The sequence below is a fragment of the Entelurus aequoreus genome, linkage group LG17, assembly GCF_033978785.1.
Source record: "Entelurus aequoreus isolate RoL-2023_Sb linkage group LG17, RoL_Eaeq_v1.1, whole genome shotgun sequence".
Taxonomy (NCBI): Eukaryota; Metazoa; Chordata; class Actinopteri; order Syngnathiformes; family Syngnathidae; genus Entelurus; species Entelurus aequoreus.
The window spans coordinates 12,965,351-12,992,297 of NC_084747.1; the positions used below are offsets into that span (position 1 = coordinate 12,965,351).

A 26,947-nucleotide genomic window follows, 5' to 3' on the forward strand; every position below is an offset into this window, starting at 1 on the left:
TGTGCACCTTTAAGAGTGGCAGTATGTGGGGTGAGTGACGTGAGTAAGTGAGTGGGCAAGTAAGGAGAGGTAGTGGTAGCATGTGCAGGAGTGTTAATAGCATGGTGGATGTCCGGTTGTGCCCTGTGGAAATAATAAATAAAGTGAGCAAGTTGTAACTAATCGACGGCCTCGTCCTTCCGACCAAAGAGCGGAGCTTTATGGACCCAGTGTTACCCCCGACAAAACATGGGCCCTGGAGGGAACGTCTCCCTTGCGCTCCTCGACCACGGTCTGGGAGCCCACAAACAGGAAAGGTGTAAAGCAACCCTTGCAGAGCGGCGGGTCCCTGTTTAAAGTGTCACCTTTATTGTTAGTTTAGAAGCCCAAATACCTCCATATTGCACTTCACGCACCCTCTTTATTAACCAGTAGAATTGTCCTTTGTTGCCTTTCTTCCTCTCCACCATGTTATTGCTTGTATGCACTTTGTGTGTGCGTTTTGACACACTCAACATCATGCGCCTCCGCTCTGTAGTCACCGCCGCACAGCGGCATTCAGATGAAAGAACGGTACCGGTACTTTTAAAAAAAGGTGTCATAGTTCTGATTTCAATTGATTAGTACCACAATACTTTATTAGTAGCAGTATACTGTACAACCCTACTACACACACATACAGTACATAAAATAAAGTGTGTTTTTATTGTTTGTGTCTTGCAGACGTCCAGCAGCTGATCGGTTATCCAGAAGAAGTTTCCCCTCAGTTAGGGGGGAGCTCCACTTTGAAGCAGGAGACTCCACAACCACCCTGCATTAAAAAGGAAGAGGAGGAACTCTGCATCACTCAGGAGGGAGAGTGTCTTCTAGGACGAGAGGAAGCTGATTACACCAAGTTTCCACTGAGTATTCTCTCTGTGAAGACTGAAGATGATGAAGAGAAACCACAAGTAGACAACCTCTTAGCTCCACTATCAGATAGTGAGGCTGAAGACGAGGTTGAAGAACCTTTGAGCAGCGATACAGACTGTGAAGGTGATATGAGGACTCACACTGACAACAAACACTCTGAATGCTCTTCAAAGAAAAGAGGTAAAACATGTTTGAGCTGCTCGGTTTGTGCTAGAAGGTTTAATAACAAGAGCCTTTTGACTCGACACATGAGAACACACACAGGTGAAAAACCATTTAATTGTTCAGTTTGTGGCAAAAGCTTTCCTCTAAATTTTCGTTTGACTGAACACATGAGAATACACACAGGAGAAAAAAAATTTAACTGTTCAATTTGTGGTAAAAACTATTATTTTAAGAGCCGTTTGACTCGACACATGAGAACACACACAGGTGAAAAACCATTCCGTTGTTCAGTTTGTGGCAAAAGCTTTTCCCGAAATTGTGATTTGACTGAACACATGAGAACACACACAGGTGAAAAACCATTTAGTTGTTCAGTTTGTGGAAAAAGCTTTTCTCGAAATATCAATTTGACTCACCACATGAGAACACACACAGGTGAAAAAACATTTACTTGTTCAGTTTGTGGCAAAAGCTTTTCTCGAAATATCAATTTGACTCACCACATGAGAACACACACAGGTGAAAAACCATTTAGTTGTTCAGTTTGTGGAAAAAGCTTTTCACGAAGTAATAATTTGACTTACCACATGAGAACACACACAGGTGAAAAAACATTTAAGTGTTCAGTTTGTGGCAAAAGCTTTTCTGTTAAGAGCAACTTGACTCAACACATGAGAACACACTCTGGAGAAAAATCATTTAGTTGTTCACTTTGTGGTAAAAGCTTTTCTGTTAAGAGCAGTTTGATTGAACACATGAGAACACACACAGGTGAAAAACCATATAAGTGTTCACTTTGTGGCAAAAGCTTTTCTGTTAAGAGCAAATTGACTCAACACATTAGAACACACACTGGAGAAAAACCATTTAGTTGTTCAGTGTGCTGTAAAAGGTTCCCATTTAATGCAGACGCAGTAAAACACATGAGAACACACAAGGGAAAATAATCAATTAGCTGTTTAGTTTGTGGTATGTTGCTCATATGTGGTGACATCCACCCTACCCAGGACCTCCTCTCTGCTTCTTTCACAAATATCTGAGGTATTCATACAAACTTGGATTATTTGGAGCATAATCTTATCTACTCATGACCCCATGTCTTCTCTGTATCTGAAACCTTCCTGAACAGTAAAATAGATGATGCTTCGAGTGCTTGGTTACTCCTTCTTCAGTCCAGGGACCTGGGGCCTCATGTGTCAACTTTGTGCACGCTCAAAAACCTGCACTACACCCTTTTTCACTGCAAAGTTGAGATGTGTCAAAACTGACGTTGACACATAAGTGATGCTGGGTAACTGTTTGCATAACAAACTGCCAACTTTTACTCCTCAGACTGATTGTTGTGCAAATCAGAGACATATGAGCAATTAAACCCCAGCACCCACAACCCAACCCCCACCTCCTTCGACATTCGGGCATAACAGGTTCAATCCGGCCCGCCAGATGAGTTTGAGAAGTGTAAAATTCAGCTGTTTTTTTAATGAAAGACACTGCTGTTCTAAATGTGTCCACTGGATGTCGCAATAGCAATTCTGTTATGCAAGCAAATAATTCATACCGGGGCGAGCAAGTACACCAAGCAAGAGGTACACGGTAAAGCGGGGCTGTGACTCCTCCCCCTCCACCCAACGTAAAACAAGAGTAAAATAAGCAATCAGTAACCCCACTTAAAATGCAGCATGAGACACTGCACACTGATATAGTTCTGTGAAAATGATTGTCTTCTGTGCAAATGTAAAGAAAGTGAACAGTGTGTGATTTACTGCAATACTGTCAGTCTTTTAACTTTTTATTTGTGCTTTGTTGAAATTGTTCACACATTTCACAGCTTTTATTTTTGTATCAATACACATTATGTCTAGAAGACAGGAAGTAACTCAACACTCTTGAATAGTTTCTACCTCAGTTTGTATGGTTTGTTGAGTTAGCACAGGATTAATATGTGGAAATGACAAATGAGGTAGTTGACGCATAGAATAGTTTTTATTCATGCTTTATTTTGTTTTTTGTTTAATCCTAGATGGGTTGTGACTTAAAGTTTAATTGCTTTGTAGATAAACTGAGATTAAGTCTAACTTCATTGTGTTCTTCAAGGTGTTTTTGAAAATTCACAATTGTTTTCCCTCTAAATGGTCAACTAACTTGAAGTGTTTTGTCAAGAGGATTATTTTGATATGTACATTTTCAGAATGTGCTTGTTCTATTTTGGGCTGAAGTAAAATAAGAAAAACAGTCTGAAATTGTCAGTCATATTTTTTTTTTTTTTTTTTTTTTTTTTTTTTTGGTACAAACCCATGTCAATTGAGTGGGGAATATGTTTTGTTCCGGTTTGGTCACGTTGTTGGGGGGACAATTAATATGTGAGGGAATTAAAGGCCTACTGAAAGCCACTACTACCAACCACGCAGTCTGATAGTTTATATATCAATGATGAAATCTTAACATTGCAACACATGCCAATACGGGTTAGATTCGTAAAGTGCAGTTTTAAATTTCCCTCGAAATATTCTGCTGAAAACGTCTCTGTATGATGACGTTTGCGTGTGACGTCACAGATTGTAGCGGACATTTTGGGACAGCATTGTGGCCAGCTATTAAACTGCTCTGTTTTCATCGCAAAATTCCACAGTATTCTGGACATCTGTGTTGGTGAATCTTTTGCAATTTGATGAACAATGGAGATAGCAAAGAAGAAAGCTGTAGGTGGGAAGCGGTGTATTAGCGGCCGGCTGCAGCAACACAAACACGTAGCGGCTACATCGTAGCCGGTGTTTCATTGTTTACATTCCCAAACGATGACAGTCAAGCTTTACTATTGGTCTGTGGAGAACTGGGACAACATAGACTCTTACCAGGAGGACTTAGAGTTGGATACGCATGCCTGTGGAGATGGGACAACATAGACTCTTACCAGGAGGACTTAGAGTTGGATACGCATGCCTGTGGAGATGGGACAACATAGACTCTTACCAGGAGGACTTAGAGTTGGATACGCATGCCTGTGGAGATGGGACAACAGAGACTCTTACCAGGAGGACTTTGAGTTGAATACGCGCTACCGTGAGTACGCAGCTGCGGCTTCCAAATTTGTGATCGCTTGCCCGTACGTGCGTGCCGCTATGTGCTAGAATGGACCTGCTATCCCCGTTTAAATAAGAAAATCTCATTTCAGTAGGCCTTTAAGGAAGCAGCATGAGACGACAAGTGTTTATGTGGAAGACGTTAATGGAGTCTCTGATTGAAAATAAACTTTATTCCCTTAGAGTTGTCTTTTTTGGATGTCAGACTAATTGTAAGTTAGGTTTGCTTATTTTATTACTTCTGACGGCATTATATTCGGCATCATTGGTAACGTGAAGAAGACGTGGCTGAAATAAATGTCTGTGAGAAAAACGGACGACTTGAGCCTTGATTAAGACCTCGGAGGGAGTAACACTGATAATGGGCCACAATTCACAGGTCAGTGATTTGATGAGTTTTCAAAAAACAGTATGGCTTTCAACTAAGGCTGTCAATGTTAACGCATGTGATTATTAAAAATTATATATTGCGTTACCATAAATGAATGATGATTAATCACAGTGTTGGTTTTGACCGGCGCAGGAAGGCAGTGCGCATTGCACAGGCAGCGATGACGTCACACACCAGTGGTAGAGGGATGTACGGAGCCCCTAAAGAAATGGGGGAATCTTTGTATTTATTTATTTATTTTTTATTTGTATTTTTTTTTTTCAGATATGTATCTCGTGCGCACGCAAACGTTTCTCCTGCTCACGAGATACATATCTGGTGCTCACCAGATAGTTTCTCGTGCTTACGAGATACATATCTGGTGCTCACCAGATACATATCTGGTGCTCACCAGATAGTTTCTCGTGCTCACGACCAGATAGTTTCTCGTGCTCACGAGATACATATCTGGTGGTCACCGGATAGTTTCTCGTGCTCACGAGACGCATATCTGGGGCTCACGTTTTTTTGGTTTTTTTTGCCCTGTCCCGCTTCTCAGGCAAATCATATAGTTGATGTAGATGCCCATATCGGCTGTTCAGATTTACTTTACAAAAGAGAAGGGTATGATACTTCTCTTGTTGCCTTATTTGTATTTGACTTTATTAAATGTATTTATATTATCATTAAGAGTGTTACTAAAACGGCCTTCTTTCATCTCCGTAATATCGCAAAAATGTGTTCCATTTTTTGTCCACTAGCGACGCTGAGATCATTATTCATGCGTTCGTTATGTCTCGTCTTGATTACTGTAACATATTATTTTCGGGTCTCCCTATGTCTAGCATTAAAAGATTACAGTTGGTACAAAATGCGGCTGCTAGACTTGACAAGAACAAGAAAGTTTGATCATATTACGCCTATACTGTATATACCTTTATATACATATATATATATATACCTATACTGGCTCACCTGCACTGGCTTCCTGTGCACTTAAGATGTGACTTTAAAGTTTTACTACTTACGTATAAAATACTACACGGTCTAGCTCCAGCCTATCTTGCGAATTGTATTGTACCATATGTCCCGGCAAGAAATCTGCCTTCAAAGAACTCCGGCTTATTAGTGATTCCCAGAGCCCAAAAAAAGTCTGCGGGCTATAGAGTACGGAGCCCCTAAAGGGACATGGGAATTTTTTTTTTTTTAGACATGTATCTCGTGGCCACGAGAAAGTATCTCGTGGCCACGAGAAACTTTCTCGTGGCCACGAGAAACTTTTTATAAAAAAAAAAAAAAAAAAAAAAAAAAATATTTTTTTTTTTTTTTTTTTTTTTTTTTAATAAAAAGTTTCTCGTGGCCACGAGAAACTTTCTCGTGGCCACGAGAAACTTTCTCGTGGCCACGAGAAAGCATTGGATGCGTGCTGATGGTTTAGTGTGTGTTAAAATGGCAGTTTAGGAGTTAATATGGCTGTATTTCCAGATAGGACTTTCCCCCATGTGTGTTGTGGCAAAATGTGAATGCTTGATTAGTAGGTGTGAGACAAACACTTTATCTTCCTGGTTATTGTAACGCTACGTGTTTGACATTATTTAAGACGTTATCATGCCCGGGAAAGGACAGTTTTCCTCTTCTGTGGCTGTGGGGGGTGGGCGTGGCTTGCGGACCTGCAGTGAAGCGGAGTGTGTCAGTTAGTCCGATGTTGATGTGATCAAACTTCTTTCTTGCTTGGAAGATACACACACAATTGTAACTGTTATTTCTTCCTGCAAATAATAAATATGTACAACGTGTTTGGATGTATTCATTTATGTAAAATTGTCATTAAATGTAATATTGCCTGACAAAAAGTGATACGACGTACGTAATATTTTGATATTTACACATCGCATATTTACACACGCGCATCTGACTAGAATACCCTTATGTGCATTACATATATCAACATCAACTACCTACTGTACTGTTTACTTGTTGAAATACCCTTTTTAGAACAAATATCTACCCACATAATTTATATGTGTATATATAATATATATATATATGTGTATGTATGTATATGCATATATATATATATATATATATATATATATATATATATATATATATATATATATATATATATATATATATATATATATATATATGCATATACATACATACACGTATATATATATATGCATATATATATATATATATATATATATATATATATATATATATATATATATATGCATATACATACATACACGTATATATATGCATATATATATATATACATATATAGATACACATACATATATATATAGATACACATACATATATATATAGATACACATACATATATATATGTATATATATATATATATATATATATATATATATATATATATATATATATATATATGTATATGTATGTATGTATGTATGTATGTATATATATATATATATATATATATATATATATATATATATATATATATATATATATATATATATATATATATATATATGTATGTGTATATATATATATATATATATATATATATATATATATATATATATATATATATATATATATATATGCATATACATACATACACATATATATATATATTATATATACACATATAAATTATGTGGGTAGATATTTGTTCTAAAAAGGGTATTTCAACAAGTAAACAGTACAGTAGGTAGTTGATGTTGATATATGTAATGCACATAAGGGTATTCTAGTCAGATGCGCGTGTGTAAATATGCGATGTGTAAATATCAAAATATTACGTACGTCGTATCACTTTTTGTCAGGCAATATTACATTTAATGACAATTTTACATAAATGAATACATCCAAACACGTTGTACATATGTATTATTTGCAGGAAGAAATAACAGTTACAATTGTGTGTGTATCTTCCAAGCAAGAAATAAGTTTGATCACATCAACATCGGACTAACTGACACACTCCGCTTCACTGCAGGTCCGCAAGCCACGCCCACCCCCCACAGCCACAGAAGAGGAAAACTGTCCTTTCCCGGGCATGATAACGTCTTAAATAATGTCAAACACGTAGCGTTACAATAACCAGGAAGATAAAGTGTTTGTCTCACACCTACTAATCAAGCATTCACATTTTGCCACAACACACATGGGGGAAAGTCCTATCTGGAAATACAGCCATATTAACTCCTAAACTGCCATTTTAACACACACTAAACCATCAGCACGCATCCAATGCTTTCTCGTGGCCACGAGATACTTTCTCGTGGCCACGAGATACATGTCTAAAAAAAAAAAAATTCCCATGTCCCTTTAGGGGCTCCGTAATAGAGCATTTTCTATTGGGGCTCCAGTACTATGGAATGCCCTCCCGGTAACAGTTAGAGATGCTACCGCAGTAGAAGCATTTAAGTCCCATCTTAAAACTCATTTGTATACTCTAGCCTTTAAATAGACCCCCTTTTTAGACCAGTTGATCCGCCGTCTCTTTTCTTTTCTGCTCTGCTCCCCTCTCCCTTGGGGAGGGGGAGTTGCACAGGTCCAGGTGGCCATGGATGAAGTGCTGGCTGTCCAGAGTCGGGACCCCGGGTGGACCGCTAGCCTGTGCATCGGTTGGGGACATCTCTGCGCTGCTGACCCGTCTCTGCTCGGGACGGTTTCCTGCTGGCCCCACTATGGACTGGACTCTCGCTGATGTGTTGGATCCACTATGGACTGGACTTTCACAATATTATGTCAGACCCACTCGACATTCAGTGCTTTCGGTCTCCCCTAGAGGGGGGGGGGTTACCCACATATGCGGTCCTCTCCAAGGTTTCTCATAGTCATTCACATCGACGTCCCACTGGGGTGAGTTTTTCCTTGCCCGTATGTGGGCTCTGTACCGAGGATGCTGTTGTGGCTTGTGCAGCCCTTTGAGACACTTGTGATTTAGGGCTATATAAATAAACATTGCTTGATTGATTGTAAGGCTGAAACGACGCGTCGACTTAGTCGACGTCATCGGTTACGTAAATACGTCGACGCCGTTTTTGTGCGTCGACGCGTCGCATATTTACGTCACACTACCGTCGTGGCGAAGCGCAAAGCAGACGATGCAAGCGGTGCGAACGAGGGGGAAAAATCACGCCAAAAGTGTGGGAGTATTTCAATAAACGGCCTAATAATGTTGTTGTATGCACACTGTGTCGAGCGGAAATGGCCTATCATAGCAGCACAACGGCTATGAACGAACATTTGAAAAGAAAACCATCAACCATCAACTATTCAATCGTCCGCGCGAATATACGTTGTCATCATGACACAAAAACATGAATGTGTCATTTGTATTGAACCGTTTCGGTACGTGGCTTTCGGTTCGGTACGGGGGTGTACCGAACGAGTTTCTAAGCTAAAGCTAAAGTGTTAACAAGCTGCTTTGCTCCTTTTGCCTCTGTCTCAGCACGCAGCATTGTCCCACCCACACAACCATCTGATTGGTACACACGAAGCATTATCAGCCAATCAGCAGTGCATATTCAGAGCGTTACCAGCCAATCAGCAGTGTGTATTCAGAGCGCATGTAGTCAGCGCTTCAGCGTGGAGCAGATAGGTGTTTAGCAGGTGAGCATCAGGCAGCGGACTCTCCCCAAATGATAATAAACACCTCCCAGTCAACTACTAATAACATCACTATGAGCCCGTTGACCTTCTAGGAATATAAACTGCAGCTCAGCTCACTCGCAGTCCTGGCTTGAGGTGAAGGCTAATTACCTCTCAGTTCCAGCCACATCGACCCCTTCTGAGCGCTTATTTTCAGCTGCTGGGAATATTGTAAACAAGAAAAGAACCAGAGCATGCAGACATGCTAACCTTTCTTCATTACAACTGTTAGTCACTCACTGGAATGAGTAGAATTGGTTATTGTGTACTGTGTTGGACTGGATGTTTATTTTGCACATTTTAAAAGCAATACTTAATGTTTACAGTGCTCCAGAATATTTAGATTGGTACTTTTTTGTATTGGATGTTTATCTTTATTTTTGCACATTTTAGCAAATAAGCAATACTTTCACTTTTGTTGAAATGTTTACACTGTTGTTACAGAATATTTCGTTTTGCACTTTTTTGTATTGGATGTTTATCTTTATTTTTGCACATTTTAAAGCAAAATAAGCAATACTTTTACTTTTCAAATGCTTATACTATTGCAGAATATTAAGATTTGCACTGGATGTTGACTTTTATATTTGCACATTAAAAAGCAAATAAGCTACTTTTAATTTTGTTAAATGTTAAAAGTTTTAAATGTTTACATTGTTACAGAATATTTTGTCATGTTGTTGTCAATGTTGACTGAGTGGCCATACTTCTTTTTTTTTTGTAAATAAAAGCCATGCCTTTTGAAAAAACTGGCCTACATTTATTTTTTCATCTTCATTTTGAATAAAAAAATAATCGGTAAAAGGAAAAATAATCTATAGATTAATCGAAAAAAATAATCTATAGATTGACCGATTAATCTACAAAATAATCTATAGATTAATCAATAGAAAAATAATCGTTAGCTGCAGCCTTAATTGATTGATTGATTTGGTGCAGCCGGGCCGGAGCACATTAACATTTGAGCAACGTTGAGTTATTGATATATTGTTATTGCTCTGCACTATTTCGAGTGTTACTATATTGTGATTGCACTAACGTTTGATTTACCGTAACAGTATCACTGTTTTTTACGTGTTTATTGAATCAGGGAAAAGTTCTCCTCCACTATGTGATATAAATGTTGCACTACATGTTATACCTAGCGGTTGTTAAAAGATAAACAACAGACCACGTCACTGACTTTACCTCGGGGGAAATAATAAAACAGCTGTTTATTCATTTTGGGAGTGAACAGAGTTGTCAGAACGCTGGTTTGTAATCTATTAATACAGTTTGACTGACCTATCGGACTGTTTTGTTGACATTCTCTTTAGCGCAGCTCCATCTAATGGATGCATAGGTGCGCCTTATATATGAACAACGTTTTAAAATATGCCATTCATTGAAGGTGCGCCTTATAATCCGGTGCACCTTATAGAGCGGAAAATATGGTATTCTAGTAAAATGCACGTGTGTAAATATCAAAATATTACGCCGAATCACTTTTTGTCAGGCAATATTACATTTAATGACAATTTTACATAAATGAATACATCCAAACATGTTGTACATATTTATTATGTGCAGGAAGAAATAACAGTTACAATTGTGTGTGTATCTTCCAAACAAGAAAGAAGTTTTATCACATCAACATCGGACTAACAGTCCTTTAAATCACATAAATGCCACAGAAGAGGAAAACTGTCCTTTTCCGGGCATGATAAAGTCTTAAATAATGTCAAACACGTAGCGTTACAATAACCAGGAAGATAAAGTGTTTGTCTCACACCTAGTAATCTGCTGTGGACACACCAGGACAAAATGTAGGTTCAGCGAGCGCTGCGCACCCCCGCAAAGGAAATACATTTTTGGCCGGCATTCACATTTTGCCACAACACACATGGGGGAAAGTCCTAGTTGGAAATACGGGGGTGTTATGGTACTTTTTTTTTTTTTGTCAATAAAAAAATATAATCATGTGTGCTTAGAGACTGTATCCCTGCCGACTGTATTGATATATATTGATATATAGTGTAGGAACCAGAAAAATGAATAACAGAAAGAAACAACCCTTTTGTGCGAATGAGTGTGAATGGGGGAGGGAGGTTTTTTGGGTTGGTGCACTGATTGTAAGTGTATCTTGTGTTTTTTATCTTCATTTAATTAAAAAAAAAAAAAAAAAATTCATTTTTTTTATTTCTTGTGCGGCCCAGTACCAATTGATCCACGGACCGGTACTGGGCCACGGCCCGGTGGTTGGGGACCACTGCACTAAAATACAGAATACAACATTGTCGACTTTTGTTTAATTTCTATCTCCAAAGTATTTTGATATCAAAAATGTTTTCGCGATAAGGAGCACTTCAATTATGAGCCAGAAATGTAAGAAAATATGAAAAGGGCCGCTAGTTATTTAAAAGGTATTTTATTTTTTAAAGTGCAGTTGTCGATCGGAAGTTGCTAACTTCTGGCGCATGCGCAAACACATGGAACAGTGGTAAAGCGGAAAATCCAAGATGGCGGACTAAGCGGCGTGGCTTTCCGGAGAAGTTTCACATTTACGATCTTATAGATTCAAAAATAGCATCTAATACCTCAACTATTCACCTTTTCTTAAGCCCACCAAACGGACTTTGAGTGTGGAGCGACGGCGTGTTATCTGAAGTGAAGATTGAAGACGTGATAGAAGATGGACGACTACTGCTATGCTAAGATGGCGACGTCCGCTAAAAGAGAACATGAAAGAGAATCAGCGCCACCAACGGAGAACAATCTGAAAAGCGAAGATGAAGGTGAGTGTGTTGCGTTCCCTCATTTGAAAGCTGTTTGAATTCCAAACCCTAAAAATAGAAATTAGCCGACTTTGTTGAACAATGTAAACAAAGAACCTCGATCCAAAATGGCGGAAATGTCTGTTAGAAGTTACCGCAGTAGTAAACAGTAGGCAAGCAACGATACTTGGTATAATCCTGCGTGAATCCGCCTTTATTGACCGTGATCCTGTGTGTGTGAGAATGTGTGTGCGTGTGTTTGTGTCCGTGTGTGTGTGCGAAACCTCCTGTTCCACGGTCGTGACGTAATTAATGTCCAATCAGCGTTGTGCCTCTTTCCCTTACACAGCTCGGAAGTGCAGCCCAGAATAATCACATGAAGAAATATGACTAACACTAGCATAGAAGTTGAAACACAGCATTGAAAAGAAGCAGCAACTTTAGTGACAGACTTCAGTTTCACTATCTGCTGCAGCCAACACTAATTCCGCCCCGATTGCGGTCTTGCAGGCAATGAGAGATTGTGTGTGTGACTGAACTACTGTATTCGTCCTAACTGGGAGATTAAACACACCCACTAATTTAATCAGAAAAAGGCATTTTTACATGTAAATGTTGTTGTACTAAAAACTCTGCAGACACTTTTTGTTAAAATCATTTTTGAGTTTGTGGATAAAAACATTTTGTCCCTGAAATAATCATTAAACTTGTTTAATGTGTTGGTACACATTATTTGACAGTACCTCAAATTCAAATTGCACTTTAATGTACTTTTTTTAAATATAAAACTCCGCGATCGGGGCCTTTTTCCAAGCACTGGTAAAAAGTACTGACGTTTTCAAGTAATTAAAGAATATTTAAAAACAATATAATTTGAAAATATTGTTTGGTAAATGTTAACTGAAATACAAATCCTACAGTATTCAATACACCACTGATACTTTGTTTCCTGCAGAATGTTTGTGATGACAAGCAAAAAAAACAACAAAAGGTTGTTCTCTTTACCCCCACTACGTTGTGATGCGTCTGTGAAACTAATGCACCGTCGTTTGCTTAAAATGATGAAACTACGTAAATATTACATGTTATTATGAATGTGCCTGTTATTACATTACATATATACTTACAGCGTGTATATAAAAAATTGCTGGAAGCTTTTGTATATTTCATATAATTTTGTATAGGCAAAATAGAGTTTTGCCTATACAGCATTGTTAGCTGACTTTTGCTAGCGTTTATTTAGGAGTTAGAATCAGTGATGGGCAGTAGTGCACAACAAGTAGCGACGCTATGTAGCTTAACTACAATTCCCAGTAGCGTGGCGTTAGCCTCGCTCCTTTTTGAACCCGTAGTGATTCCTGTAGCTTAGCTATTTTTCGACCCATGTAGTGACGTAGCGTCCATCAAACGCTACAAAGAGAGAAAATAGACTGCTAATCAAGAGCTGGTAAAAATGTTTATAATATTGCAATATTCATTTTAATTTATTGTTACTGTGTCAGAAACAAAGTCAATAAAATGATAATTGCAATTGTACAGAAAGTGGATCACATTCTTGCATTTAATATCTAAAAATTATTTCAATATTGACTTTTCCCCCACTGTTAGTTTGTAGTATCCTTGTGAGAGAGTGGGTTACTCTGGATGTGGAATGCTGGTCTGATATCTTCTTAGGACAGGGACTCCGGTCAGAGAGGCTTTCAGGCACTCTTTAATGGTGAAGTTGGACGTGTGTGTGTGTGTGTGTGTGTGTGTGTGTGTGTGTGTGTGTGTGTGTGTGTGTGTGTGTGTGTGTGTGTGTGTGTGTGTGTGTGTGTGTGTGTGTGTGTGTGTGTGTGTGTGTGTGTGTGTGTGTGTGTGTGTGTGTGTGTGTGTGTGTGTGTGTGTGTGTTCTAAAGGGAGCACATTCAATGAATGATTAGGATACATTTAGGCAATAATATAACAGGATATGTATAATGTTGTATATAATATAATATACTCTACAATGTGTTATAAAACAAATATACAAACACATGTACATGGACTATTAAAACAGTCCATTAGAGATGAATGGAGATAAGCACTGTTGACGTATACAGTGCTTTAAACGTGGTCTATGTCGCCCTCTAGTGGTAGGATAGGGTAACTACTGTGTAACAAGAAGTATTAAAGGCCTACTGAAATTATTATTTTTTATTTAAACGGGAATAGCAGATCCATTCTATGTGTCATACTTGATTATTTTGCGATATTGCCATATTTTTGCTGAAAGGATTTAGTATAGAACAACGTCGATAAAGTTCGCAACTTTTGGTCTCTGATGAAAAAAAAACCTTGCCCCTACCGGAAGTAGCGTGCCGTTGTCAGTTGTTCACGCCCTCATATTTTCCTATTGTTTTCAACGCAGCTAGAGCGATTCGGACCATTACCCCATTAATTTGAGCGAGGATGAAAGATTCGTGGACGAGGAACGTTAGAGTGACGGACTACAATGCCGTAAAATACATATTTTTTTTCGCTCTGACCGTAACTTAGGTACGAGCTGACTCATTGGATTCCACACTTTCTCCTTTTTCTATTGTGGATCACGGATTTGTATTTTAAACCACCTCGGATACTATATCCTCTTGAAAATGAGAGTCGAGAACACGAAATGGACATTCAGTGCCTTTTATCTCCACGACAATACATCGGCGAAATGCTTTAGCTACGAGCTAACGTGATAGCATCGTGCTTTAACTGCATATAGAAACAAAAAAAATAAACCCCTGACTGGAAGTATAGATAGAAAATCAACAATACTATTAAACCGTGGACATGTAAATACACGGTTAATGCTTTCCAGGCTGGCGAAGGTTAACAATGCTGTGCTAACTAATCCATTGAAGCTAACTTAGCAACTTAGCAACCGGACCGCACAGAGCTATGCTAAAAACATTAGCTCTCCACCTACGCCAGCCAGCCCTCATCTGCTCATCAACACCCGTGCTCACCTGCGTTCCAGCGATCGGCGGAAGGACGAAGGACTTCACCCGATGCGTTTGGCGGCCCGGAGACGTAGGAAGTCAAGGTGAGGTTGGCGGCTAGCGCGTCTGCTCTCCAACAAAGTCCTCCTGGTTGTGTTGCTGTAGTCCGCTGCTAATACACCGATCCCACCTACAACTGTCTTCTTTGCAGCCTTCATTGTTCATTAAACAAATTGCAAAAGATGTCCAGAATACTGTGGAATTATGAAATGAAAACAGAGCTTTTTGTATAGGATTCTACGGGGTACCATAACTTCCGTTAAACTGACTTCGTCACGCGCATACGTCATCATACCGCGACGTTTCCCGGGAAATTTTAAATGTCACTTTATAAGTTAACCCGGCCGTATTGGCATGTGTTGCAATGTTAAGATTTCATCATTGATATATAAACTATCAGACTGCGTGGTCGGAAGTAGTGGGTTTCAGTAGGCCTTTAAACATGGCGAAAGTTGAGCTGGCGAATTATATCGTCATGCAGAAACATTGTTGCAAACAAACACTCGGTTAAGGCTACATCTAACACATTATAGGCATTTTAGCATTATAAACCGTGCTATATTCGACATATATTTACATTATAGTCAGGAACGCACACGATGATGTTTACACCATCAACCAAGAGCCCATTTTACGCAGAAACGCTACAAACAGGAAATGATGTCCCAGATCGCCAAAATAAGAGCACAGGAAATCAAACATCTTAAAACTGTGTCAGAATAAGATAAAACTAAAAGACTTTCTGACAATCCTAATGTCCATCGAAGCAGATGTTTTCTACTTTCTGTGATTCTTGCTGAACTTTTCGAAGTCTATGACAAGCCATGTAAACATTGATCCATCATTCTGGCAAGGCACTAAATGAATGGCCATGAAACACTACACACTAGAGTTGTCCCGATATTAATAATTTAGTACCGGTACTAAATGTATATATATTTTTCCAAATAAAGGGAACTACGAAAAATTTCAATATTGGCTTTATTTTAAACAGAAAATCTTACACTAATAATAATAATAATAATAATAATAATGGATTAGATTTATATAGCGCTTTTCTAGACACTCAAAGCGCTTCACAGAGAAGTGAGAACCCATCATTCATTTTTACAACTCATTCATTCATCATTCATTCTCCGGTGTGAGCGGCACCGGGGGCAAGGGTGAAGTGTCCTGCCCAAGGACACAACGGCAGCGATTTTTTTTTGGATGGTAAGAGGCGGGGAGCGAACCTGCAACCCTCAGGTTTCTGGCAAGGCCGCTCTACCCACTACGCCATGCCGCCCCAATACATTAAATCCTCAGAATCAAAGAACAAAAAACTATGGAAAACTATGGATACATGTAAACGGATGAGCCATGTAGCAGGTAAAACACATTTATTAAAGGCGTACTGAAATGATTTTTTTTTATTTAAACGGGGATAGCAGATCCATTCTATGTGTCATACTTGATCATTTCGCGATATTGCCATATTTTTGCTGAAAGGATTTAGTAGAGAACATCGACGATATAGTTCGCAACTTTTGGTCGCTGATAAAAAAAGCCTTGCCTATACCGGAAGTAGCGTGACGTCACAGGTTGAAGAGCTCCTCACATCCGCACATTGTTTACAATGCAGCGAGAGCGATTCGGACCGAGAAAGCGACGATTACCCCATTAATTTGAGCGAGGATGAAAGATTTGTGGATGGGGAACGTGAGAGTGAAGGACTAGAGGGCAGTGCAGGACGTATATTTTTTCGCTCTGACCGTAACTTAGGTACAAGCTGGCTCATTGGATTCCACACTTTCTCCTTTTTCTATTGTGGATCACAGATTTGTATTTTAAACCACCTCGGATACTATATCCTCTTGAAAATGAGAGTCGAGAACGCGAAATGGACATTCACAGTGACTTTTATCTCCACGACAATACATCGGTTAACCTCTTTAGCTACAGAGCTAACGTGATAGCATCGGGCTCAAATGCAGATAGAAACAAAATAAATAAACCCCTGACTGGAAGGATAGACAGAAGATCAACAATACTATTAAACCGTGGACATATAAATACACGGTTAATAATTTCCAGCTTGGCGAAGCTTAACAATGCTGTTGCTAACGACGCCATTGAAGCTAACTTAGCTACGGAGCGGCGGCGGGCGTTGTAGCTTTCGACGGTGTTGTTGAGGAGGGAGGGAGGGTAGTCAGAGTGTCCCTCGCTGAGGTGTCCTTCAGGGATGTTTCCCAACAGCCTTTCTTCTGTTTTTGAGCAGCGTCAAGGCCATGCGAGTGAGTCAGATCGTAGATTAGGAATGTTGTTTTCCAAGCGAGCAGACATTTTCATGGCCTGTTTGCTCTAATTGTCCATGCCAGCTCTCAATCCAATTTTTCCAATCCAGCAAGCCTCTCTATGATGTGATCCATCTTGCCATTTAGTTCAGAAATCGCCACAGTCTGTGATCCCACAGCTTGACCCATGCCTTCCATTGTGACGGACAGCCTTTGTAAGTGAGTGGGCGAGTAAGGAGAGGTAGTGGTAGCATGTGCAGGAGTGTTAATAGCATGGTGGATGTCCGGTTGTGCCCTGTGGAAATAATAAATAAAGTGAGCAAGTTGTAACTAATCGACGGCCTCGTCCTTCCGACCAAAGAGCGGAGCGTTATGGACCCAGTGTTACCCCCGACAAAACATTGTTGCCTTTCTTCCTCTACACGATGTTATTGCTTGTATGCACTTTGTGTGTGCGTTTTGACACACTCAACATCCTGCGCCTCGGCTCTGTAGTCACCGCCGCACAGCGGCATTCAGATGAAAGAACGGTACCGGTACTTTTCAAAGGTGGTATAGTACTGATTTCAATTGATTAGTACCACAATACTTTATTAGTAGCAGTATACTGTACAACCCTACTACACACACATACAGTACATAGAAGAAAGTGTGTTTTTGTTGTTTGTGTCTTGCAGACGTCCAGCAGCTGATCGGTAATCCAGAAGAAGTTTCCCCTCAGTTAGGGGGGAGCTCCACTTTGAAGCAGGAGACTCCACAACCACCCTGCATTAAAAAGGAAGAGGAGGAACTCTGCATCACTCAGGAGGGGGAGTGTCTTCTAGGACGAGAGGAAGCTGATTACACCAAGTTTCCACTGAGTATTCTCTCTGTGAAGACTGAAGATGATGAAGAGAAACCACAAGTAGACAACCTCTTAGCTCCACTATCAGATAGTGAGGCTGAAGACGAGGTTGAAGAACCTTTGAGCAGCGATACAGACTGTGAAGGTGATATGAGGACTCACACTGACAACAAACATTTTGAATGCTCTACAAAGAAGAGAGGTAAAATATGTTTGAGCTGCTCAGTTTGTGCTAAAAGTTTTACTAAAAAGAGCCATTTTACTCAACACATGAGAACACACACAGGTGAAAAACCATTTAATTGTTCAGTTTGTGGCAAAAGCTTTTCTCAAAATGTCAATTTGACTCGACACATGAGAACACACACTGGTGAGAAACCATATAAGTGTTCAGTTTGTGGCAAAAGCTTTTCTGTTAAGAGCCATTTGACTCATCACATGAGAACACACACAGGTGAAAAACCATTTAATTGTTCCGTTTGTGGCAAAAGCTTTTCTGAAAGTGGCAATTTGACTCAGCACATGAGAACACACACAGTTGAGAAACCATGTAAGTGTACAGTTTGTGGCAAAAGGTTTTCTGGTAAGACCAATTTGACTAAACACATGACAACACACACAGGTGAAAAACCATATAAGTGTTCAGTTTGTGGCAAAAGCTTTTCTAAAAACAGCCAATTGACTCGACACATGAGAACACACACTGGAGAAAAATTATTTAGTTGTTCAGTGTGCTGTAAAAGGTTCCCACGTAATGCAGACGCAGTAAAACACATAAGAACACACAAGGGAAAAATAACCAATTAGCTGTTTAGTTTGTGGTATGTTGCTCATATGTGGCGACATCCACCCTACCCAGGACCTCCTCACTGCTTCTTTCACAAATATCTGAGGTATTCATACAAACTTTGATTATTTGGAGCATAATCTTATCTACTCATGACCCCATGTCTTCTCTGTATCTGAAACCACTTGAAGCGAGATGAGTTTGCAAAGTGTAAAATTCAGCTGCATTTTTAATGAAAGAAACTGCTGTTCTAAATGTGTCCACTGGATGTTGCAATAGCAATTGTGTTAGGCAAGCAAATAGTTTATAACAGGGCGAGCAAGTATACCAAGCAAGAGGTACACGGTAAAGCGGGAATGTGACTCCTCCCCCTCCACCCAACGTAAAACAGGAGTAAAATAAGCAATCAGTAACCCCACTTAAAATGCAGCATGAGACACTGCACACTGATATAGTTCTGTGAAAATGATTGTCTTCTGTGCAAATGTAAAGAAAGTGAACAGTGTGTGATTTACTGCAATACTGTCAGTCTTTTAACTTTTTATTTGTGCTTTGTTGAAATTGTTCACACATTGCACAGCTTTTATTTTTCTATCAATACACATTATGTCTAGAAGACAGGAAGTAACTCAACACTCTTGAATAGTTTCTACCTCAGTTTGTATGGTTTGTTGAGTTAGCACAGGATTAATATGTGGAAATGACAAATGAGGTAGTTGATACATAGAATAGTTTTTATTCATGCATTATTTTGTTTTTTGTTCAATCCTAGATGGGTTGGGACTTAAAGTTTAATAGAAACACTGAGATTAAAGGCCTACTGAAACCCACTACTACCGACCACGCAGTCTGATAGTTTATATATCAATGATGAAATCTTAACATTATAACACATGCCAATACGGCCGGGTTAACTTATAAAGTGACATTTTAAATTTGCCGCTAAACTTCCGGTTCGAAACGCCTCTGAGGATGCCGTATGCGCGTGACGTAGACCGGCGAACACGGGCATGCCTTCCACATTGAAGCCAATACGAAAAAGCTCTGTTTTCATTTCATAATTCCACAGTATTCTGGACATCTTTGTTCGTGAATCTGTTTCAATCATGTTCATTGCATTATGGAGAAGGAAGCCGAGCAAGCAAAGAAGAAAGTTGTCGGTGCGAAATGGACGTATTTTTCGAACGTAGTCAGCCACAACAGTACACAGCCGGCGCTTCTTTGTTTACATTCCCGAAAGATGCAGTCAAGATGGAAGAACTCGGATAACAGAGACTCTAACCAGGAGGACTTTTGACTTGGATACACAGACGCCTGTAGAGAACTGGGACAACACAGACTCTTACCAGGATTACTTTGATTTGGATGACAAAGACGCAGACGTGCTACTGTGAGTATGCAGCTTTGGCTTTTTTTTGCGTATGTACGTAACTTTTTTAAAAATATATAAGCTTTATGAACCTTGGGTTAGGTGAACGGTCTTTTGGGCTGAGTGATTGTGTGTGTTGATCATGTGTTTGAATTGTATTGGCGTGTTCTATGGAGCTAGGAGCTAGCAAAGGAGCTAGGAGCTAGCATAACACGTACCGTACCGTACGTGCGCGTCACGTACGTAACTTTTTTAAAATATATAAGCTTTATGAACCTTGGGTTAGGTGAACGGTCTTTTGGGCTGAGTGATTGTGTGTGTTGATCAGGTGTTTGAATTGTATTGGCGTGTTCTATGGAGCTAGGAGCTAGCAGAGGAGCTAGGAGCTAGCATAACACGTACCGTACCGTACGTGCGCGTCACGTACGTAACTTTTTTAAAATATATAAGCTTTATGAACCTTGGGTTAGGTGAACGGTCTTTTGGGCTGAGTGATTGTGTGTGTTGATCAGGTGTTTGAATTGTATTGGCGTGTTCTATGGAGCTAGGAGCTAGCAGAGGAGCTAGCATAACAAACACACAGGTGTTATTATGCAGGATTAATTTGTGGCATATTAAATATAAGCCTGGTTGTGTTGTGGCTAATAGAGTATATATATGTCTTGTGTTTATTTACTGTTGTAGTCATTCCCAGCTGAATATCAGGTACCGTGAGTATGCAGCCTTGGCTGCTAAACATTCGATAACTTGACCGTATGTGCGCGTCACGTACGTAACTTTTTAAAAATATATAAGCTTTATGAACCTTGGGTTAGGTGAACGGTCTTTTGGGCTGAGTGATTGTGTGTGTTGATCAGGTGTTTGAATTGTATTGGCGTGTTCTATGGAGCTAGGAGCTAGCAGAGGAGCTAGGAGCTAGCATAACAAACACGCAGGTGTTTTTATGCAGGATTAATTTGTGGCATATTAAATATAAGCCTGGTTGTGTTGTGGCTAATAGAGTATATATATGTCTTGTGTTTATTTACTGTTGTAGTCATTCCCAGCTGAATATCAGGTCACCCCCGGCTCTCACAGCATCTTCCCTATCTGAATAGCTTCAACTCCCCACTAGTCCTTCACTTGCACTTTACTCATCCACAAATCTTTCATCCTCGCTCAAATTAATGGGGAAATTGTCGCTTTCTCGGTCCGAATCTCTCTCACTTCATGCGGCCATCATTGTAAACAATAGGGAACTTTGCGTATATGTTCAACTGACTACGTCACGCTACTTCCGGTAGGGGCAAGCCTTTTTTTTATCAGATACCAAAAGTTGCAATCTTTATCGTCGTTGTTCTATACTAAATCCTGTCAGCAAAAATATGGCAATATCGCGAAATGATCAAGTATGACACATAGAATAGATCTGCTATCCCCGTTTAAATAAAAAAAAATTCATTTCAGTAGGCCTTTAAGTCTAAATGCATTGTGTTCTTTAAGGTGTTTTTGGAAATGCACCATTTTTGTCCTCTAAATGTTCAACTAACTTGAAGTGTTTTGTCAAGAAGATTATTTGGCAGTCGTAACTTGAGAAGCTTTCTTTTCAGAATGTACTTGTTCTATTTTGGGCCGAAGTAAAATAAAGAAAATAATCTGAAGTTGTCATAGTCATATTTTTAAGTTATCACTTAAATTTTTTTTTATTTTACCCGTCCCGCCCACGTAGAAATAGATTTTCCTCCATGCGGCCCCTGAGCTAAAATGAGTTTGACACCCCTGCTGTAATGTGACTCATGTGAGCAGGTTACTGTATAAACACATTTTGTTATAAGTTATAAAAATGTGTTCAGTTCTCAGAGACACATCAATGTCAGGCTGACAATCGCTCTTCCGCTTTCTCCAAACACGAGAACAAAGCAGCTCCTACTGACTTGTGATTGGTCAGACCGTGCCCATCTTAATCATATGGCTAATTTCAATATAATAAATTGTGATGTAACACAATTAAATATCTTATATGCTCAGACAGTAATGTGTTTATATAAGTTTAGATTGTGTTATGATGTTTGTAATGGGGAAAGACATTAATATGTCACATTCATAGTTACTTGTTAAATGTGTGTTGTGGATATACATGTATATATATGTATATATATGTATATATATATATATATATATATATATATATATATATTTATATATATATATATATATATATATATATATATATATATATATATATATATATATATATATATATATATATATATATATATGTATATATATATGTATATGTGTACGTACTTATATATGTATATGTATTTATATGACATAACATTTTTATATACTATTATTATTATTATTATTAAACATACAGTAAGTAATAAGAGGGGTGGGAGTACATACGTTTTTACTTCTTCTCACTCCGTTTCGGATATGTTTACATTAATGTTTATATTCGTTTCTTGTTTCTTTTGCTTTTTATTATTACTATTATTATTATTATTATTGTTGTTTTTGTTATTCATTCTTGAATGGCTTTTTTGTGGTTTTTTTTCAAAATGTGTTGTTTTTGTTTTGTCTACATATTCGAAATAAACATGAAAATGAAATGAAATGTCTTGTTTTCATGTTTGCATTTAAGATAGTTGACATCTTTTAATTTTTTTATTTTAATTTTCCTGAGGGAACTCTCCTGAAGGAATCAATAAAGTACTATCTATCTACCTATTTAGCATGATAGCTGTTAACTGGCGATTAGTGATGTTAAGTGCCTAAGATGGTAGTTATTGATTAGCAGTGTGATGAGGGCTTTCTGCTGGTGAGTGATTCTGGTGTTCTACAGGATTCATGGAAGTTTATTGTCATACCAGCACACGATACACATGAGATGGCACACAATTTAGTAGCACGTGAACAATAGGATTGGTCCTGGTGGAGATCTACACTCTTAGTGCTGTTCTTCTTTATTCAGAGTAATCATTTGACTTTCTAAAGGTTTTTAACTAAAACAACTAAGTAGGTTGAAAAATATTTCTGTGTTTCTTGTAGTATTTAAAATGTATGATTTTTGTCTTCGATGTTTGCCCTTTTTCTGGTTTTAACAACAGCCATGGAAAAGTCTGTGCACATGCTTGTATATATATGTATTTTTTATTTTCAAACAGTAGTTGTCCATTATTTGATGTTAGTTACTTTTGCAAACCATTGCTTTAAAACAAGATTAAAATGCCTTTATTTTGACAAAATAACTGCTGAGGAGTAGGAAACGGAAGTAGCTGACTTCTAGCGCATGCGCAAATGTACTTGAAGCAAAGCAAAAATACGAAGACCGCATGCTATGGTTGTTCGGAGATTCTTCGAATTCACGATCTTAAAGTCATATGATTCACAGCAAATATAGCAACAAATATCTCAATTGGTATTTTCCAAAGCCACGAAACGTGCATTGAGTTTGGAGCGATATCTGAAGTGAAGATTGAAGACGTGATAGAAGATGGACGACTACTGCTATGCTAAGATGGCGACGTCCGCTAAAAGAGAACATGAAAGAGAATCAGCGCCACCAACGGAGATAAAGATGAAAACCGAAGATGAAGGTGAGTGAGTTGAATTTTCGTAATTTGTAAGATGTTTGAATTACAAGCCCTAAAATAGAAATTAGCCGACTATGTTGAAGAATGTAAAGAAAGAGCCGCCATGATTGTTAGCTTGAAGAATGCAGTGGAGTTCACATCAGAGGAGATGAAAGAATGCAAAAGTCAAATGAAGAAAGTGGAAGAGCAAAGCAAGCGCTTCCTATTTTGGGCAAATGCCACTAATGACATATTTAGCTCAAATTACTAGGGATGATGTTTGATAAGAAATTATTGAGTTCGAGCCTATTATCGAATCCTCTTATCGAACCGATTCCTTATCGATTCTCTTATCGAGTCCAGATAGGTTGTTGTACATGGGAAAAAAACACACAATATTTGATTTAACAAAAGCTCACTTTTATTATATAAGAAAAAAATAAAATCTAATAAATAAATAAATATTGACTGTTACCCCCCTAAAAAAATAAAATAAATAAATATTGACTGTTGTTACCCAAAGTATATTAAGTGGGATTTTTCAGAGAAACAAATATATACAGTAACACAAAAACAACCTGTCTCTGTGATCACTATAGGTGTATAAATAATAATATAGTGTTAAATAAAATCAGTCCCTTGGGCACAAAACTGAAAATAATACAGCTCTCCAAAAAGTGCACTTCTGCTGCTATTTGACATAACTGTTTGTTATGATGCTTTGACATTTTTGCACTTTATTTCTTTATTGAAAGAACATTCTATGAAGAGAAAAGTTGTTTGCAAATGTGGTTACAATGTTAAAAAATGAAAAGTTAAAGATAAAAAAAGAAATACACTTTATTGAGTTAACATTATTTCTTTATAGGTGGAAAGATGTGATGTTATGAGCTAGGGAATATAACAACTACACTACCCAGCATGCAACGGGAGTGACGAGCATGCGCGGTAGCCCCGAAAAGTGTTGTTGCATGTCGTCACCCGGCAGCTAAGAATGAGGTTATGAGCACGCTGTGAAAGTAAACGTCAAGAACTCAGCCAACACGCCTCGTCTGCATTATTTATAATTAGACAGACAACACATATACAGTGTGGTTTTGTTTTGTTTACAAGGAAAGAAAAACAAAAGTTAAAAAAGGGAGATGTGTTGTATATATATGTATGTGCTGCGGTTGCTTTAAGAACGTTGCGACAGCTGCCGTAAAGGAGGTGCGTTGCTAGCCTGGTTGCTATGTTTCCGGTTGGTCGTAAAAGTGTTGGTCATGTGTTTGTACCCTGCTCAAATCTCTCAGTAAAGTTATTCATTGGATTATACCTTTTGTTTTCAACTTTATTACACCTTGGAGCGCTTTTTCCGGTCCATTGTTTTCCTGCTTTCCCTATCTGCGCCTAATGACTGAGCTACGTGACGTCATTTCTTGTGATGTCTCACGGGGCATTTCTGGTCGGGACGGGATTGGTCCCAGGGATTCGAATAAAGAACCAACTCTTTTTCTTTACAATAGTGGTCTCGATAACGGGTACCGGTTCTCAAAAAGGGATTCGAGTCCGAGGACTCGGTTCTTTTCTTATCGAACAACCTGGAAAACCGGTTTCGAGTATCATCCCTACATATTACTAAGATAAGTTATTCATCGAGTCCATCAATTTTACCATGAATTGATTAACGTCAACAAGTAGAAAAACTTATTCGGGTGTTACCATTTAGTGGTCAATTGTGCGGAATATGTACTGTACTGTGCAATCTACTAATAAAAGTTTCAATCAATCAAGTTATTTGATGGATTTAGAGTGGACATAACAGCCACTATCTCTAAATCATCCTCCATCTTGTGAAAGATTAAAATGATGTTGTTGAGCTAGGATTTGATTTTGAGCATTTTTGAATTGCATTTCCTACTTCTTAGTAGGGCTGAGTTAGGGATGGACAATTAATCCCATTTTAATGTCAATTTCAATTAAGACATGTCACGATCATAAAAATGTTATTGTAAAAAAAAAGAAGATGAACGGCCGGCGGAACGTGCATGCAAATTCTTGAGCCTGTAACGGTTAAAGGGATGAGTGAGCGTATGATTGAAAAAAAGACCATGTCTACTAGAATGTGCTACTTTTTATTTGACACAGTGCTAGTATGTCTAATCAGTAATCACTGAACTCAACAAAAAAGTAAGACCACATGATTTTCGCTTTAACGTAACTTCGGAATTGGCTACTAAAACAGAATCTGCTGGTAAACGCTGAATTTTACGGAAATTGACATAAATGTGAGTGAAATGTTGTCATTGTGAGGAGAAGGAACATTTGTTTGGGACAATAATGTGTCCGGTACCCCTCGTTCATCCCCGAAACACTCAACCACCCTGTCCTGAACTAAACAATGTGGAGACGGCCACTTGAAACAGCGACTAAACTATGAAGCTAAAGCTAGCAAGAACAATCCATTCACCACAAAACACTTCTTGTGTTGTTGTGAACGGCATCACGATGTAAGATCAATGTACAAACGGGAAAGCAGTCGCAACATGAGAGGCTTTCTTTATTTTACAGCCTCAAGTTTTCTCAAAACTCACACTTTCCGCTTTTATTGATTGGTTGATTGATTGATTAAAATTGTTTTTAATTTTATGACACAAAAAGCAAACAATCTACTGTGGTAAAATAAGTGTAAAAGGTAAGAAACGGAATTCAGAAAAAATTAAACAGAAAACCGGAATTTGATTTGTTTTTCATATTGCTATAGTCATTTTAATTTATTGTTACTATGATTGTTATTTTACGTGTTATTTATTTGTTACTAATGTATATCTGGTTGTTCTTTTATATTCTATTTAAAATTGAATTTTGGTGGTTGTACGGGAGCCTGTAAAGGACTGTATGTTACCTTAGGGGGATGCTCGAATTATTCACTGTTTACCAAAGAAATCTAGTCTAAGGGAAAGTGAGAGGAGACGACTTATATAGTTGAACAATTGACGATATACCACATAAACATACAATAACCAGACAATAATAAACACATAATTACACTCATCCACTCATCCCCACTCACACACTGCCTCCCCAATAGAACCTCCTGCACTAAACCAATCACACAACACACACACACAGTCCAAACTGGGCCCCTTGGCTGGGCCAGAAGATTGTCCGTTGCGGTCCTGCTGAATGGGTGGTGCACGTCGGGGTGGGCTGGGGTGGGGTGAGT

General features: G+C 38.5%; 2 protein-coding genes across 2 annotated transcripts; both read left to right on the top strand.

Moving 5' to 3' along the window:
• Positions 1–703: 703 nt before the first annotated feature.
• Positions 704–3,261, top strand: LOC133632440 (oocyte zinc finger protein XlCOF22-like). Its single transcript, XM_062024850.1, has one exon. It carries the CDS (start codon positions 1,020–1,022, stop codon positions 2,001–2,003), a length of 984 nt encoding a protein of 327 aa, XP_061880834.1. The 5' UTR covers positions 704–1,019; the 3' UTR covers positions 2,004–3,261.
• Positions 3,262–11,642: 8,381 nt separating this feature from the next.
• LOC133632431 (zinc finger protein 501-like) lies at positions 11,643–20,164 on the top strand. The gene is made up of 2 exons (XM_062024838.1): positions 11,643–11,925; positions 17,863–20,164. The coding sequence occupies exons 1-2, from the start codon at positions 11,823–11,825 to the stop codon at positions 18,834–18,836; spliced, it is 1,077 nt and encodes a 358-aa protein (XP_061880822.1). The 5' UTR covers positions 11,643–11,822; the 3' UTR covers positions 18,837–20,164.
• Positions 20,165–26,947: the final 6,783 nt, after the last annotated feature.